Raw genomic sequence first — 16,452 nt, forward strand, 5'->3', positions numbered from 1 at the left:
TCATTCATTCATTCATTCATTCATTCATTTATTTATTTGGTTTTTCGAGACAGGGTTTCTCTGTGGCTTTGGAGCCTGTCCTGGAACTAGCTCTGTAGACCAGGCTGGTCTCGAACTCACAGAGATCCGCCTGCTTCTGCCTCCCGAGTGCTGGGATTAAAGGCGTGCACCACCATTGCCCGGCTTCTACTTTATTTTTTATCATAACTAAGAAAAATTATAACTATCTATTCTTCAACACCATCAAAGACCCCAGAAGGATATAATATTACCTAAGGAAACAGGAAGTATATTATAAGCAACTTCCAAAACTTTAGAATTGACAGAGACATCTCACTGCCTGGAAAGTCACCCAAAGTTCTTCTGTAACATTTGGGCACCCATCTTCAGCCTACAGGCTCATAGTATCCAACAGACTTTTCCATGAAGCAGGAAATTTGAAAGACTGTTTCACCTCTATTTGCAGTTTCTTTCTTCTGTGTCCTGCAGAATGAATGTATGGCGGACTCTTTCATGAAGTAGGAACCCTAAAGGACTGTTTCACCTTTAGGCAACTTCAGCAGGCATTTTTTCTGTGGGTCCTGCATGTCCAGTTCATACAACATACCATCAAGCAGTCCAGGCAAGAGCAGTTTCTTGCCCAAATGGCTAAAAAACTCCATGAGGAGCATCTTTGATGCCCATCATCCCCTTGAAGTAACTTGGTGTTGCCAGGAGCAGATGTGTATCATTGTTGTGTGAAGTCCTAAGTTCTTAAAACATTCTTGTAGTCTTTGAAAGGTTTGAAGAATACCTATTCATCTGAAATATATCTCTATAAATTTAGAAAACCTAACTAACGTGACTACAAGCTTGACTATTATAGATGACTGTCTATTAACCCGTATTTCTTAGTTATACATAACATTTTTAAACGAACTGCACAAATACAATACTTTAATCAAGAGCAGAAATATACATATAAACCAAGACCCATACCAATGCTAAGTATTCATCTCTATAGGATATCACCCTTTAAAGGTAAATAAACATTTATAAACTATCATTTGGGGAATTTGGGCATTGTTGTCTAGACTACCTTTTGCTAATTGGGGTGCTGTTAATCAGGCCTTTCATGGGGTATCCTCTGTGGTAGGTCCATCTTAGCCAGCAGTCCTGAAGCTGTTATAGATGTTGGACTATCTGGGCCATTGCCCATCACCACGAGGCTGTGGCCTACTGGTAAGGTTCTGGCTGGCAGCTGGTGGCTTTCTCCTTCAACAGCTACATAATGCCTCTCTGACTCCGCCTATTCTCTCTGTCTCTATCTCTTCCAGCCTGGCTATATTCTGCCCTGCCATAGGCCAAAGCTGCTTCTTTATTAACCAGTGGTAATAAAACATAGTCACAGCATATAGAAGGAAATCCCATATTACCTGCCTATGCCCCTGTGCCTATATCCCAGTTCCTAGGTGTGGTTTGGTCTTTTCACTTGTATCAATTACTTTTCTCTTCATTATAAAATACCTGACAGACCAGCGTAAGGGAAGATACATTTATTTTGGCTTAAGAGGATCCATCATGGTGAGAAGATGTGGAGTTCATGGTGGTGTGAGTGTAGGGATGGTCATATTACCTCATATTCTGCTTCTGTCAGGAGAGGATGGGGATGTTGGCACTTATCGGGCTTCTCCTTTTCTCCCTTTTCTTCAGTTCAGGCACCATGGAATGGTGCCACCCATAAAAGTGTTGGTTTTCTGTCTTCAGTTAAGCCTCTCTGGAATTGGCCTCCAAGACACATACAGAGGTGTCCTAGGTGCTTCCAAATCTAGTCAAATTGACAGTGATGGTTGACATCACAAGTGTCTCTAGTTGGTACTCGGGGCCGTTTTGGCGCAGTAAGATAGGGAGTCAGAAGTCTTGACAAAATGATGCCATGTTTTTGGCAAACACTGTTCCCTGTTGTATGACAAGATGTGGTGAAAAAAGCAGAAACACAATTTTTTTTAAAACAAACTTGAATGGAAACCCTATTCCCAACCCCGGCCAGCTGCCTCCATCTCACAGAAGCAGGAGAGAGCCCAGGTCCTCGGATATTGGTTAGGTAATTGAGACATTCATTCAGCCTCAAGCACAAAGACATCTAACTCTGAATGAAGGACAGTTTGGGGCCTGTCCTAGTGGCAGAGTGAAGAGAGTAGCCGCATGTATTGATCAAGAGTTGGAAAGTAGAAACTGTTACTTGATTCACAGGACATGTGAAAAAGCCTGTCGTCTGTAGGACAGTTTGGCCACATGGCAAGTGTGAAGTGTCTGTCCCCCAAGAAAGTGAGTTAGGCTAGAGAACTAGCCACAAGATGCTCTTCTCAAAACTTGACCCCTGGAAGTGGTACCATCAAAAACTAATGTGGATCCAGTGTGAGTGCTTGATTGTAATGCCCGCAGCTTGGGGTACTGAAGAAGAGGGCAGTCACGAGGACCAGGCCAACCAAGGGTACATAGGAAGCTTTTGTTTCAAAAAAACAAAAGATGACATCTATGTTTTCTGTGGTTTATATTAGAGCACTCCAGTTCGACACTGAACTTCACCAACAAATGGGGGGAAGGAATGTGAGATACATAAGCATTGGCAGTGTGAATGAAGTTGTAGACAGCGCATTTGCTATGCTGTCCCGCCTGCTCTGTTGGAGATGCCACATGATAACAGGCAAAGCTGTGCACAGGAGGCTCCTGTTGTTTGCTTATAGTACATGCTAACAGTTTTTGCAGATGGAAAGGTCTGTTGATTATCATGGAGAGAGATTTTATGAGGTATTTTATTTTATGGTAAAGGGCTTAAATGGTTCCGCACAGAATTCTCATGGTTAAAAAAATAAAATAAATGAACTCTTATGTAGTGTGTGTGTGTAAGTGGCTACTGGGATTTTGTTTTATTTTATTTTTGTCTTTTCTCTGATTCTCCCCTCCCCCCCGCGCCTCCTTTAAGGAAAACACATCTCCCAGGACTTGCTTAAGCAGTTGAATTTAATGACATCTGTTGCTGTTTTGACACAGGGAAGAGCATGGAGGAGATTAAGAAGGTGCTGCTGTTGGTGCTGGGCTGTGCTGTTCAGGTAGGGACGCTCGGTGGCTGGGGAGGGTTCCGGGTGGCCAGTCCTACAACTTGTGGGCAAGATCTCGGGCACCTGTTTTCCTAACTAGGTTTTACTGAGCTACTTTCACGCTCTGTTCTTTGCAATCGTCGCTGCATGCTGTCCAGCTGCGGTGGCAGGGTTGAGGAACTGTGACAGAGGCCAGGAAATTGAAAACTGTCAGCATCTGGTTGGATGAAGTGACACACACCCGTGATCTTAGCACTTGGGGGCCGAGGCAGGAGAACTGTGAATTTGAGGGTAACCTAGAGGACCTTGTCTGAAACAATGAAGAGGACTGGTGCAAGTTTACTAACAAGGCACTTGGCTAGCCTGTATAAAAGCGTGGGTCTGTCCCTGGTGCCACCAAGCAAACATAGTTGCCCTCTGGCCCTTTATGGTTGGAGTGTGCTTGCCCTTGCCTTGAGTCAGGTGTGTTCCCTTTACTTGTGAAGACCTTCTATGAAGCAAGCAATTCTGTGTCCCACCTAAGTTCTCACCTGGGAGGGATCAAAGGCAAGTTTCAGAAACCAGTCTCCTGTATGTGGCCAGAGGAGCTCTATGCAGTCTTAGTCTGAGGGGGGTACAAGGTCCCCAGGCTCCTGTGGGTGTGTTGATTACCCAGGTTTTCTGTACCTGGACAAATGCTTCCATCAACTTGTGTAAACCCTTCACAGTGTGAGAGAAAAGAGGAGTTCATTGAGAGAATCAAACAGCTGGACATTGAGACCCAGGCTGGCATTGTGGCTCACATCCAGGAGGTAAGCATGGGGGTGGGGTGGCCATGGATCTGGGGTTATAGCAAGAGGTGACATCTTCATAGTGGAAAAGTTTGAGGACTACATCACCATGAATGGTGCTGCTAATTTTAGGTTTCATAACACCACAGACACATTGATTCTGTTTGGAAAGGTAGCCACCAGCAAGCTAAAATAAAATAGAGGTTTTAAAAAAAATCAACACTTCAATCAAGTCATCTTCTGCCTGCTTCTTCTTGCCTTATATGGACTCAGACTATTTTTAAGAGCTGTCAAATGGTTTAGGCTCAGAATTTGATTTATTGGCCCTGAAAATGTATTCTGGCAAATTTCATCCCGCTCTGAACAGTTGATCTTTATAGAGAGTCTCCACTGCTGTCAGCGATACACAAGGAAACAAGCTGCCACCAAGTGAGATGTCAGAGCCAGCAGACCCTGAGAACACTGCCTCAGGAGGCCTCTGTGCGGTCACTGCCACGGGGAAGGACAAGGCAGACCTTCCTGTTCCTCTGTCTAAGGTTGACTGAGATGGTGTCAGCTGGAAAGGTGGCTTCATGTGTAGCAGATGTCCACCGGGGACGTCCTGGGGCTCGGTGCCTTGTTGGGGCTCAGCGCGCGCTCTAATTAGACAAGGTAGACAAATGTGGAACTGGGAACATGCAAGAGCCATTGTGCAATTAGAAGAGGCACCAGGCACAGGGCTTTCCTGGTAGGTGCTGGTGACATGTCTGTGGCTGGGATACCTGGCTCCCATGGTGGCTGGGGCGTTGCAGATTTCAGGGTTTGAAGTATGAGGTAGAAGCCACTTATGGCATGCAGTAGGAGGAGGCTCAGCAAAGCTGACATAGGAGAAAGTCAGTATTTAATAAATATTCTCACCCATTACTGTGCTCCTTTGAGTTTAAGAAGTAGTCTGCCGTTCAGTTTCCTTGTGGGTATTGTGTTTTGCAAATATGTGTGTCTAGGGACAGACTTAGGTCATTGAAATTTGTGACTTCTTTGCCACTCACTGTCCTTCCTGCCCTCACTGCAGGATATTAAAAAAGAAAAAGAAATATACAACCAAAGATGCCTGTGTAAACTAGCAAATTTGACCGCTAGCATATTCACTGAGTGCCTCCTAAAAGCTCCTATGCTCAGGATCTGCTATGGAACTGCTTGTTAGAATCAAGGGAGGGAGATAATGGGCCTGAAATTAAAAAACTCAGGTGACCACGTGCCACGGGCTTGGAGACCCTGCAGCCATCCACGATGACATTGAGACGCAGGGTCTTCCCAGCCCTGGCCTAGATCAGGTTGGGGACTTGCTTCAGATCCTGACTGCAAGATACCATTGGATAAGATTTCTCCTTGTTCAGACATCTGAGTGCTTCTGCCGTGGACACCTCTTTGCCTGGTTTTGCCGTCCCCTTGAGACCCGTGTGTTATGCTATCTCTCTCTCCCAACAATGAGAAGATAGCAGCTCAGCAGATGCTCAGCTCTCTGCTCAGGAGAGTGGTAAAGCCAGGCTGCCCTCTGTGGTCTGTGGGAATGAGGCTCGGACCTCAAGATCGCCTAAGACTGTAAATAACTCCCCCGAAGAAACCAAGATTGCTATGTACGCACGATTCTGAATTAAGAGGCTTAACATTTTTGTTCTATTTGCATTAGATTTTATTTTAAGAAATAAGCTAAGAGCCGTTCCTCATCCACGCACTGAAAACTCACCTTCTCTATGTTGTGAGTTAGTGCAGCTTACAGCATCCCAGAGAATGAGTATCTTGTTATCCAAGGACAGGACTTAAGGAGCCCCCTCTGTTGGGCATGGGAAATTTATCAGTGAGGGCTTAATCATGTCTGGGGAGTAAATTGCTGTTCCTGATGTGGGAATGAGGTATAGAGTGGGCTCTGGGCTCTGCCTGGGTCACACCCCACATGGCCCTGGACATTCAGGAATACCAGGACCACACATAGCAGCCTCTGCAAACCTAGGCTGTGTTCCCACAGGTGACCCACAACCAGGAGAACGTGTTTGACCTGCAGTGGCTGGAGTTGCCAGATGTGGCCCCTGAGGAGCTGGAGGCCCTCTCCAGAAACATGGTGTTCCACCTCCGCAGACTCATCGACGAACGGGACGAGTGCACCGAGGTGTGCTTGTGGGACCGCTATGGCTGGCCGTTCTCCTTCTGCTTCCCTCTCTCTGTCTCTGGTCCGAATTCCTCCCGGCCTGCTGGTCAGGGTCTCTAGAGTGGGACGTCAGTATTCCCCTAGGGTATAGCCCCTGTGGTGAATAGCCTCAGCAGAGATGCCCACAGGAAGACAGAGGCTGACCAGGGTTCCTAACACGGGTGGGGTCTGCTCCTGCTCTGTAAACATGTAGCATGTTCTCTCTCCTGATTCTCAGTCTTTTGTCTCAGTGGTTCTTCACTGAATCTGGGCCTGGACACTGGGCCAGTCCAGGGAGCAGCAGTGACCCCGCATATGTCTGTCTTCTCCCTGTCTTGTGCAGCTGATTGTGGACCTGACACAAGAGAGGGACTACCTCCAGGCACAGCACCCTCCCAGCCCCGGCAAGTTCTCCAGTCCAGACTCCACACCAAGCCCCACCAGCAGCCTATCTAGCGAAGACAAGCAGCACCTGGCTGTTGAGCTGGCTGACACTAAGGCCAGGCTGCGGCGTGTCAGGCAGGAACTGTGAGTCCTGCCGTTTTTCCCCTCTTCTGTGGTATGAACCTAACACGGTTCTTCTCAGGTACTTTGCTTGCATGCGTGGTGTCGTGGGATAGCTCAGCTGGCGGGGCTGCTCTGAGCTCCTTGTGGCTGAAGGCTCATCACCAGCCTTCTGCAGGCCTGCACTTGTAGGGAGGGCTTCCTGGTGCTTAGGATCCAGCCAGGCTGCCTATCAAAGTAGACTGCTGCTCACGCAGACTCAGTTTAGGGCCGGGATGAACAGATTGTTTTCTTGGCTTTCTTGGTTCTTTCCTATTTTCTTGAAGTTGTGAATGTCGCTTGTCCATCTGGGGAGTTGCTCAGCCTTACCTCTCCATGTCTGGCCTCAGAGCTACCTGTGGACTCACAGAGCTGTGGCTAGGCTCTGTCTGTCTTGTACACTTAGGGGCAATTGGTGGTTGGTTATTGGGCCCAGTTTAAGGGTGCTTGTTAGAAACCTAAGAGTTTTGATCTTGAGAGATGACCTAGTGCGTACAGTGCTTGCAGAGTTTGGGATCCCAGCACCCACATAACAGCACATCTGTAACCCTGTACTGGGGGTGAGGACAGAGGGTCCCCAGGGCTTGTTGGCTAGCCTGTCTAGCTGAAACACAAGTTCCTGTTTTAATGAGAGACTCTGTCTCAAGAAAATGATATGGAGGGCATAGAAAAAGACATGGACTATCAAATCTATAAATACTACACGCACTTGCACAAGTGAATGTGTGCACATGTGGGTGTGCACATGTGTGTACAAGCATACAGAATACATGTCAGGAATATTTTCACAGGCCCCTAGAAGCCTGTGTGCCCTCCTTTCTTCTCTGTGGTCCTAGAAGTAGCAGCCTGTTCCCTGAGCCTGCCAAGAAACATCCTCCCCTTCACTCTCTCCTAATCACCCCTGCAGGGAGGAGAAGACGGAGCAGCTTGCAGATACCAGACACGAGGTGGACCAGTTGGTTCTGGAGCTTCAGAAGGCCAAGCAAGATGTGAGCACAAGGCCCGGGCTGAGGCTGGGGTTCCCCAGTAACCGGTCCCAGGGGGTCAAGAACGTAGCACGGGACTTGTCCAACAAAGCTGTTCACAGTTGTTGTCCTGAGAGCTTCCTCAGGATGCCAGCTGTGTGTGTTAGTGAAAGTGTGGGAGACCATGCAGGGTGCATGGACATGGAGCTCCTTGGCCTTCAGGTGATCCCGTGCTGTAGGGATTTGATCCCTTTCTTCCTCAAATGAGTGTCTTAAGCTGGGGTTTCACCTTCTTGCGCCTACAGAATATTCAGCTCGCTGCTGATGCCCGGTCAGCCCGGGCCTATCGGGATGAGCTGGACTCGCTGAGGGAAAAGGCGAACCGTGTGGAGAGGCTGGAGATGGAACTGATACGGTGCAAGGAGAAGCTGCACGATGTGGACTTTTACAAGGCTCGCATGGAGGTGAGTGGCCACCCTCGAGACAGAGTGAGGTGGCCAGACAGGCTTCCGTCCTCTGCTGTTGAGCACAGCCACCAAGCATGTGTCCTTGGAGGATCTGAGGAGAGAGCAGCGGCTGCTTCCTGCACAGCCCACCTGCCTGGGTCCTTCCTGGGTCTCCTTCGAGCCCCAGGGTGAGGGGAATGGAGCCGTGCTTTGTAGAGTTTTCTTTCTCCACTTTATAACTGTCTTGGGGTTTTTATTACTGTGGTAGACACCTTATCCAAAAGGAACGTGGGGAGGAAAGGGTTTATGTTATATTGCGGCTTACAGCTCATTGTTGATAGAGGTCAGGACAGGAACCTTGAAGCAGGAGCTGATGGAGAAGCCATGGCTTCCTCAGCTCAGGCACCACCCACAACAGCCCTCTTAGATCAATCTCTAATTAAGACAGTGTACCGTAGTCTCAGCTTTAGGTCATTTTTGGAGGCTTTTTCTCAGTTGAGATTCGTTTTCCCAAATGTCTCTCGCTTGTGTCAAGTTGACATCAAACCAGTCATCGTGATAACATTATGATGACTTCTGTCTGTGGTTTTGTTTTGGTTTTTGTTTGTTTGGTTTGTTTCTTAAGGCTTACAATTTCTGGGCTGTTTGCTAGGCCTCAGTGTCCACCATCCATAAAATAAAAATACTGCTGCTGATGAAGTTTTAAAAATGAGCAATGTGGAATGCAGGTCCCCTCGTCTACCCCTAGGCAGCGGAAGCCCTGCTGGCTGTTAGCATTACTTTACTCATTGTGTTTGTAAGTGCGGGCACACACAGCGTGAGTGTGGAGATCAGGATGACTTTCCAGCATCTGCCTCTCCTACCTTGGTGAGGTACAGAGAGTTGTTCCTGTGCCTGTGCCCCTGCACTCCCCAGGCAGGCTGGGTGCCTGTGCCCCTGCACTCCCCAGGCAGGCTGGGTGCCTGTGCCCCTGCACTCCCCAGGCAGGCTGGTCTGCGAGTCTCCATCCTGTTCTCTGTGTCTGCTTCCCACATCACTGTAGGAGTGTCATAACAACAAGCGTGTGCCACCACGTCTGGCTTTTGAATTTTTTTTTACAAAGATTAACCTTACTTTTAATGGTGTGTATATTTGGGGGGTGGCTATGTGCATGCATGTGCAGGTGTCCACAGAGGTCAGAGGTGGTTGTGAGCTGCTCTATAGAGACAGATGCTGGGAACTAAATGTTAATCACTGAGCTGCCCTTCCACCCCCCCCACCCCCCCACCCCCCGTGTCTAGTTTTGATGTAGATTCCAGGGATTGCACTTGATTTGTCAACCTTACATAGCAAATGCCTTTACCACTGGACTATTTCCCTCCTCCCCCCAACTTGAGAATGGGTTTTGCCTCCCTGCTCACACTGGCTCCAGCTGTCCTGCCTCAGCTTGGATAGCTTCTGGGGTCACGGAGCACAGGTCTAGTGGCCCTCTGTCATCCCTGCTGTGGGACTTCCCTTTCCTGCTGGCACGCTCGCCCTCCTGCTGCAGCCAGGGTTACTGAGGTGAGTCCTAGGGGATATGGCTGAACACTGCTTCTCAGACCCGCTCAGGGAGTGTCCCCTTGAGGGATTTCAGTAGCTGGATGACTCACCTTCCTCCCTGCTAAGAAGACACCTTGAGTAAGGAGCTAGAGCAGGGGCCCTGGCCTTTCTTTGTTCTGGGAACATGGCTTACTGCCTCTGCCCATGTTGAGAGGTGTTCACTCTGGCCTGAAGGACTCCAGGTGGAGAGTGTGTTCCAGTTGGGCTTTATTGCTTGTTCAGATGCCGCAGATGGAGCCTCAGGCACGGTCTTGTACAGGTTTCCCAAACTGCTGTTTCAGCAGCTATTCATGCAGTTGGGACTTTAAAAGGTCCCCAGATAGGGTCAGGAGTACGATGTGATGGGCAGGACTCACTCAGATACCAGAGGTGGGCAGCTCCTAGATCCAGACTCCACATTCATTTCTGCATTGTCCCAATGTTCTCCCGTGAACATGCAGATAAGCTACTGTGTTAAGAGCTGCTCCTGCTGCTGCTGGTGATGCTGCTGCTGCTGATGCTGGTGATGCTGCTGCTGCTACTGGTGATGATGCCAGGAGTCCTGCTCTCTGCCGCAGGGCGAATCTAGACATTGAATGAGGTTTGCAGGGAGTATCTTTCCACCCATGTTCTCACCACCTGACTCAATTGAACACAGTAACACTTTCTATATTATTAATTCCATAAGTTACGAAGTAGTTTTATTAATAGTAAGAAGGAATGCATTTGTCTACGTGAGACCTTGCAGGGCAGGTGATGATGCATGCATGGGTTGCAGAAACTGTGGGGTCAGAGCTTCCTGGTAAATTGGGCCTGAGAGGAGAAGCTTGTACATTTGTGCAACATGGCCCCAGAACTCAGGTAATGGTGGAACACACAGCATTTGGATGTTCCTTGGATTGGAGAATTCCCAGCAGCAAGTGTGAGCTGCCTTTACCCTTGGAGAATGTGAAAAACAGTTGTGATACCTTCTTTGTCCTTTCCACACTTGACACACTTTGGTGTGAGTTTGACTTTGCCCTGTGGTGACATTGAACAATATGGAGACAGCCATGGGAATGGCAGGGACACTGCCAGTCCCCTCCTAGAGCTTGCAGTCAGGTTGTGGTGTCAGTGCTATGCAGGTGCTGTATGAGAGAGCTCCCCTCAGGACACAGACCAAGATCAGGAATGCTTTCCTGGGAGGCCGCAGGAAAAAGAAGAGCCTGAGGTGATGGGGAGCAGCTCCAGGCTGGGGGTACCATGCAGAGGAGTCAAATTCTGAGAAGCCCGAGAAAGCAACCAGCAGGGCAGTCAGTACCTGGGATGAGGTCAGGGTTATGCAGTCCTGGTGTGTCCATGGTGGACAATGCAAAGGGAACTTGGAGGCTTGGGGGCCCAGTTAGCCAAGGTATGCAGTGTATACCATCCTTGTTCAATGTCTAGTATAGGCCGAGTTTCTCTGTGTCCCAGTGCCACTCCCAAATAACCACACAGAGACTTGCTATTAATTATAGATGGTGGGTCACTAGCTTAGGCTTGTCTCCAGCCACCTCTTACAATTCAAACTAACCCATTTCTATTCATCTGTGTGCCGCCCCGAGGCTGGTTTGCTTCAGCTATGAACTTCCCATGTCCCATGGTGCTTCTGGCTTGAGACTCCTCAGACTTTGCCCTTCTTCCCAACAATCTCTCTGCCCTGAAAATTCTGCTTAGCCTGTTAACTTTTTTATTAACAATGAGAGCCACCCATTTTTACAGTGTACAAAAGGATTATTCCCCAGCAGTCTAGCGGGTGGAATGCTGGTGTCTATCTCAGAAGCTCCTTTGGGCTGGCACTCTCCCTGCTTTCCTGGGCCCCACCAGAAAAGCCTTTTTGGGAAAGGAGCTTGGTTTGTGCTGTTAATGGATACATATTCTCAACATCTGGAACAGTCCTGGCACATACCAGGAGCTGAAGAATCATACTTACTAGATTCTTTCTTGGGCGGTGCTGCATTTGCACACCTGGTAACCACTATACTTTCTGTAGACACAGGCTGTTCCCGGTCCTACTGGCCTGTGCGCCAGTGTGCTTTGGCCCTAAGGTCAAGTGCGGCTTGGAGACTTTGGGTAGTTTGCTTTCCCTGAAGGTCCTGATGTTGTCTAGGCCTGCAGGGATCAAGGTAACTGTTCCCCTGTCAGAGGACTGGGCCTGGGCCCACCAGCACCTCTGATGGAAGAAGGAGTAGTAGGATTTGTCCAAGGAAATCGTGAGCTCCAGGTTCAGTGAGAGACCGTCTTGTGTGAATGTGGAGAAAAACAGAGAACAGCCAGCATATTCTCTCTCTCTCTCTCTCTCTCTCTCTCTCTCTCTCTCTCTCTCTCTCTCTCTCTCACACACACACACACACGCACACACACACAGTTTAAGTAAATGGAGAAAGGGGCCATTAGCCCTTTGAATAGGTGCATACCTGGTTGGCCACATCAACTTAATTATGAAACAGAAATGCTAGTTTGAAGCTATGAAACACCTTCCTTCCCTGCACCTTAGCTCTTCATTTCTCAAGCTGTGGCCTGAATCAGCTGAGGGACCTGTTAAGAACACACGTTTCAGACTGAAGAGACAGCTAAATGGTGATTAAGAGCACTGGCTGATCTTCAGAGGCCCCAGGTTTAATTCCCAGCACCTACATGGCAGCTCACAACTGTCTTAACTCCAGTTCCAGGGTATCCACCATTCTCTTCTGGCCTCTCTGGTGTGTGGTGCCCAGATAGGAACACAGGCAAAACACTCATAAAATAAACATACACATTCATCTTCAAAGGAGAGGGTTAGTGATGGCTCGGTTGGTAACGTGCTGCTCCACAGCCGGAAGGCCTGAGTTTGGACTGCTCCTGTGATCCCGGCACTGGGGAGGCACTGGGGAGGCAGGTATAGGAGGGTCCCTGGGACTTACTGACCAGTCAGTACGTTTTTAAAATAAAGTAAAAAAGTTATTGAGGAGACGCTTAGCTCCAACCTCTGGCCTGCTTGACCTGTGGATTTCCACTCTCCAACACGCACAAATTACAGGCATGTGCTACCATAATACTTTCCTACAGAGGCTGCGGGGTGTTCACTTCCATAGGCGAGAATTACAGAACTTAATACCTGTCTGTGGTCTGCTCTGTTCCTGAGGGCTTCCAACCCTGGGTGCGGATTCTACCTTACATGGCAACAGGCATAAGATCTTTGGGAACCCCCTGCACCCAGTGAAAGAAACCATTGCTGTGTAGAGATTTTTTTGCTGTAGGGAGAATGCAGGGAGAAGCCTGAGGGTCACTCTCCTTGGGACTGGAATGGATCAAGTTAGTTATGATGGGCAGGTTGAGCAAGCTCCTCTAAGTGAGAGTCTGGCTTGCTTAGCTGTCACATTCGTACCAGCTGTCCCCATTTGTGACGCTTCTCGGTCACAGTGGGTGGGGGGTGGGGATAGGGGTGACTGAGCCATCCTTTCTGATGGATGATGATGAAGAGCACACAGTGCAGATGCCCAGAGGAAGAACGTGTTGGTGCCGGTGGAGGAGGAGGAGGAGGAGGAGGAGGAGGAGGAGGAGGAGGAGGAGGAGGAGGAGGAGGAGGTGGTGGTGAGGAAGAGCTCGGGTCTGAGGGCCATAGCAAACTGGGTTTTATGAGTAAAATCTGGATCACAGATTTGCAGTTTATTCTTAAACTGCAACAGCGTTTCTGTGGTTCCTAGTCTAGTTCTCACAAGGATGGAAACTGCATACAGGGAGCAGTGTAACCACCCTGGAGAAGGGAAAAGGTATGGAATGGGTACATAGCTGGCCCCTGTGGCTTCCCTTTGAAAACAGTGGTCCTCAGGGCCGCTGCCTGGGGCAAGAGGGTCTCAGTCAGGGTTGTAGGGCGGTGACACAGCCTGGGAGGTTTTCTTTTTCAGTATTTCCTGATTGGCTTAGAATTTCTGCTTAAGGGACTGGAGAGATGGCTCAAGTGGTTAAGAGCACTGGCTGTTAACTCAGAGATCCTGAGTTCAATTCCCAGCACCCACATAGTGATTCACAACCATCTATAATGTGATCTGCTGCCCTCTTCTGGTGTGCAGGCGTACACGAAGGCAGAATACTTATATACATAACAATAAATATTTTTAAAAAATTCTGCATAAAGCAGAAGGCAGCCGATCAGATGCTGTGTGCATCTTGAGCACAGTGGCCGTGGTCTTCCCTGTGCTGTGTAGATGAACAGCTTTCTAGGAAGTGCTGGTTTCGAACTAATCAGAGGGGCAGAGACCCAGCCGTACACTGTTCTGCCAAGTGCTGGGCAAGTCTTGTCCTGTTACGAAAGGAGGAGTGTGTCCTGCCCTGGCCTCTCAGGCACAGAGGCATGCCTGCGGCAAGCTTATTCTAGCCAGCCCTTCCCTGTAGAGAACCCCGAGTAGAGATAAAAGCCCTGGAACAGGTCTTGCAGGGAAGCGGCAGCCAGAGAGATGGGTGGGTCCCTGGCAAGGCCCTGGTCCTTAGGAGCTGAGTTAATGACCAGTTCCAACGTGTTTCGTGTTTCTTTCCTATAAGCCCCATTCTCAGAGCATCAGATCACACCGCTAAGATGACAGTGGGGGGGCCCAGGGTCAGGAAGGGACAGAGTTTGGTCATTCCTGCCCTGACCCCAGGCTGACTTACTCCCCTGTACCCTGAGGTACCCTGAGGTTCCTAGCTCTTCTAGATGTGTCTGTCACCTTCAGTGGGAGATGCGCCCAGTGCCTTGAGCTTTGGGCTGGACCCTTTCCTGCTTTCAGATCTCTGTCCCATAGGAGCCTCAGTTAATGTGTCCAGAATCACTGTCTGCCCTCCATGCCGGCCTGTGCTGACTGTGGAGTTCAGTCATTTTCCTTGCACTCGTGCGGGGTTCACGCCCTCTTTTTTTTCTCCTCACCTCACCCCACCCGGATCAGGCCCAGGGGCCCATCATCCCTTAAACCTGTGTTCCCATCTCTCAGCATGTTGCGGTCCTCAGTAGGTATCTGAAGTCTGTGCATGCCTCTAGTTGACCTCTCTTGGCTTGCTCTGGTTGTCCCGGCAGCTGCCCTCCCTGAATCTAAACTAGCTATGCTGCTCAGTCCCCTGGCCTACTCCTGGGATGCCCTCTCCAATGGTCCACCATATACTTTATATCACCGGAATGAGTCCATGCTCTCCCTTTGTCCAGCACTCAGTGCTGCCCTGACCCCTGCAGCCACCACCCTGGGCCTCTGCAGCTGACTTCCCAGGTTGTCTGCCTCTCCTTGTGCTCATTCATTCAGAAGTTGTCCCTTTAGGGCCAGAGTGCAGAGGGCTGGGTCTGTGAGCTCAGCAAATCCTGTGCTTCACATTTCTTTGATAAGACCCCCTCCCACCACCCCGCCGCTCTGGGTGGTGTGTGAAGTATGATATTATTGTGATACATGTTTCTGTGTCTCCTGACCAGACTGTATGCCCAGGCAGATAGTATGTGCCTCTCTGATAGTGAGGCCTCTGCCCCAGGGACATTTTCGGCTCACAAGCAGCAAACTGTAGTCTGTAGATTAAACCCAGCCCACCGTTGGCTTTTGTGGGTACAGTTTTATTGGCACACAATGCCCCATTCTCTGGCCCCAACAGAGTATTGCTTTCTGGTCCATTACGGAGCAGACGTGCAGCGTGGCCTTTAGGTGAGCAGTAGGGACTATAGAACACGAACTACCTTTAGCTCTAGGTCCACTGTACCGTTTAAGGCCCACAGTGAACCCTGTGAGGTGTAGCAACCTCCTTTCTTCAGACAATAAAAGGCGGCACAGTTGCTAAGCAAGTGGTCTGGGATCGGAATGTAGCTGGCAGTCTCCAGAGCCCTGAGTGACTGCCAGAGAATGAGGGGGAGCCTTGGCCATTAAGAAGAAGAAAAGGGGGTAAGGGTGGTGCAGGAGAACTAGAGGTGTTTGTGGGGGACCCCAGCCTTCCGCAATTCATGCCCAACTAAGCAATCATGTCCCAAGTGAGGAGTGTTAAATTCCAGGGAGCTGACTGAGGGGAACTCAGATGCTGGCTGGGCACTCTTCTATTCTTTCTGTCTTGGGGTTTCTTTGTCCCTGTTGACTTCTGGGTGTCCTGTGATGAGATCTGTCAAGTTGAACAGGACAGAGGGGACCTTTGGTTTCTGCTCTGGTCCCCACATTTCTTCAGGTCAGGCCTTGCTTCAGGCATGCAGGCTTTCAGAGTCAGGGTAGAGCATACCCTGCCCTTGACTCTCCATGGCAGTAGGGCTAAGAGGGATAGATAGAGGGCAGGAAGGAGCAAGAGGCCTGTTGCCATGGGTCCGGTGACCCAGCTCTTGCTTCCCTCGGCATCCCTGGGCTTTCTGTTGCAATGGACGCCAGGAACCCTGTGTGTTGCAATCCCAAGCTCACTGGAAAGGAGACTTTCTTTGACTCCGTATCCCTTTCAGTGTTTGGTGTTTGTAGGGGGTCACGAGGCACTCTGGGAAACCAGTTAATTTTTGTTGTATGCGTTTGTTTTCCAGTGTTAGGGACAGAGCCCAGGGCTTCATGTATGCTAGGCAAGTCCTCCACTGTTCAGCAACACCCCTGAGCCCTTGCCAAACAATTTTTATGTGTTAACAAGGAGCTGCTTCGTGGGCGAGTGCTGGATTGAACTTTGTCCTTCCCAGGTGTGAAGTGCCTGTGACCGGAGAGCTCGTGAGTCCAGGCGTTGTGTAATCGGAGTTGTGTATACATTATTAACCCACATTTTCACGTAGGCAGTTATCCAGTCTGAGAGTTCCTACAGCCAGAATTCGTGGCAGAAATGGAGTTGGCCCACTGCCCCCTCAGTTACTCTTTCAAGTCACTTGGGGACAGGACCTTTAGTCTAACCTATGGCTGTATAACCACCCCAGCTGCAGGCAGGGCAGGGTTGGACTTGATAACAGCCTCCTGGTTGGGACAG

General features: G+C 49.4%; 1 protein-coding gene across 1 annotated transcript in view; it reads left to right on the forward strand.

Annotated features, from left to right (window-relative positions):
- Ccdc88c (coiled-coil domain containing 88C) overlaps positions 1-16,452 on the forward strand; it is a 125,763-nt gene that overhangs the window by 57,730 nt on the left and 51,581 nt on the right. Inside the window, exons 5-10 of the mRNA XM_057782641.1 lie at positions 3,034-3,092; positions 3,788-3,871; positions 5,856-5,996; positions 6,358-6,542; positions 7,465-7,546; positions 7,828-7,986. Coding sequence (XP_057638624.1) covers positions 3,034-3,092; positions 3,788-3,871; positions 5,856-5,996; positions 6,358-6,542; positions 7,465-7,546; positions 7,828-7,986 — 710 coding nt within the window. The remainder of the gene's footprint in view (positions 1-3,033; positions 3,093-3,787; positions 3,872-5,855; positions 5,997-6,357; positions 6,543-7,464; positions 7,547-7,827; positions 7,987-16,452) is intronic.

The sequence above is a fragment of the Chionomys nivalis genome, chromosome 10 (genome assembly GCF_950005125.1).
Source record: "Chionomys nivalis chromosome 10, mChiNiv1.1, whole genome shotgun sequence".
Lineage (NCBI taxonomy): Eukaryota > Metazoa > Chordata > Mammalia > Rodentia > Cricetidae > Chionomys > Chionomys nivalis.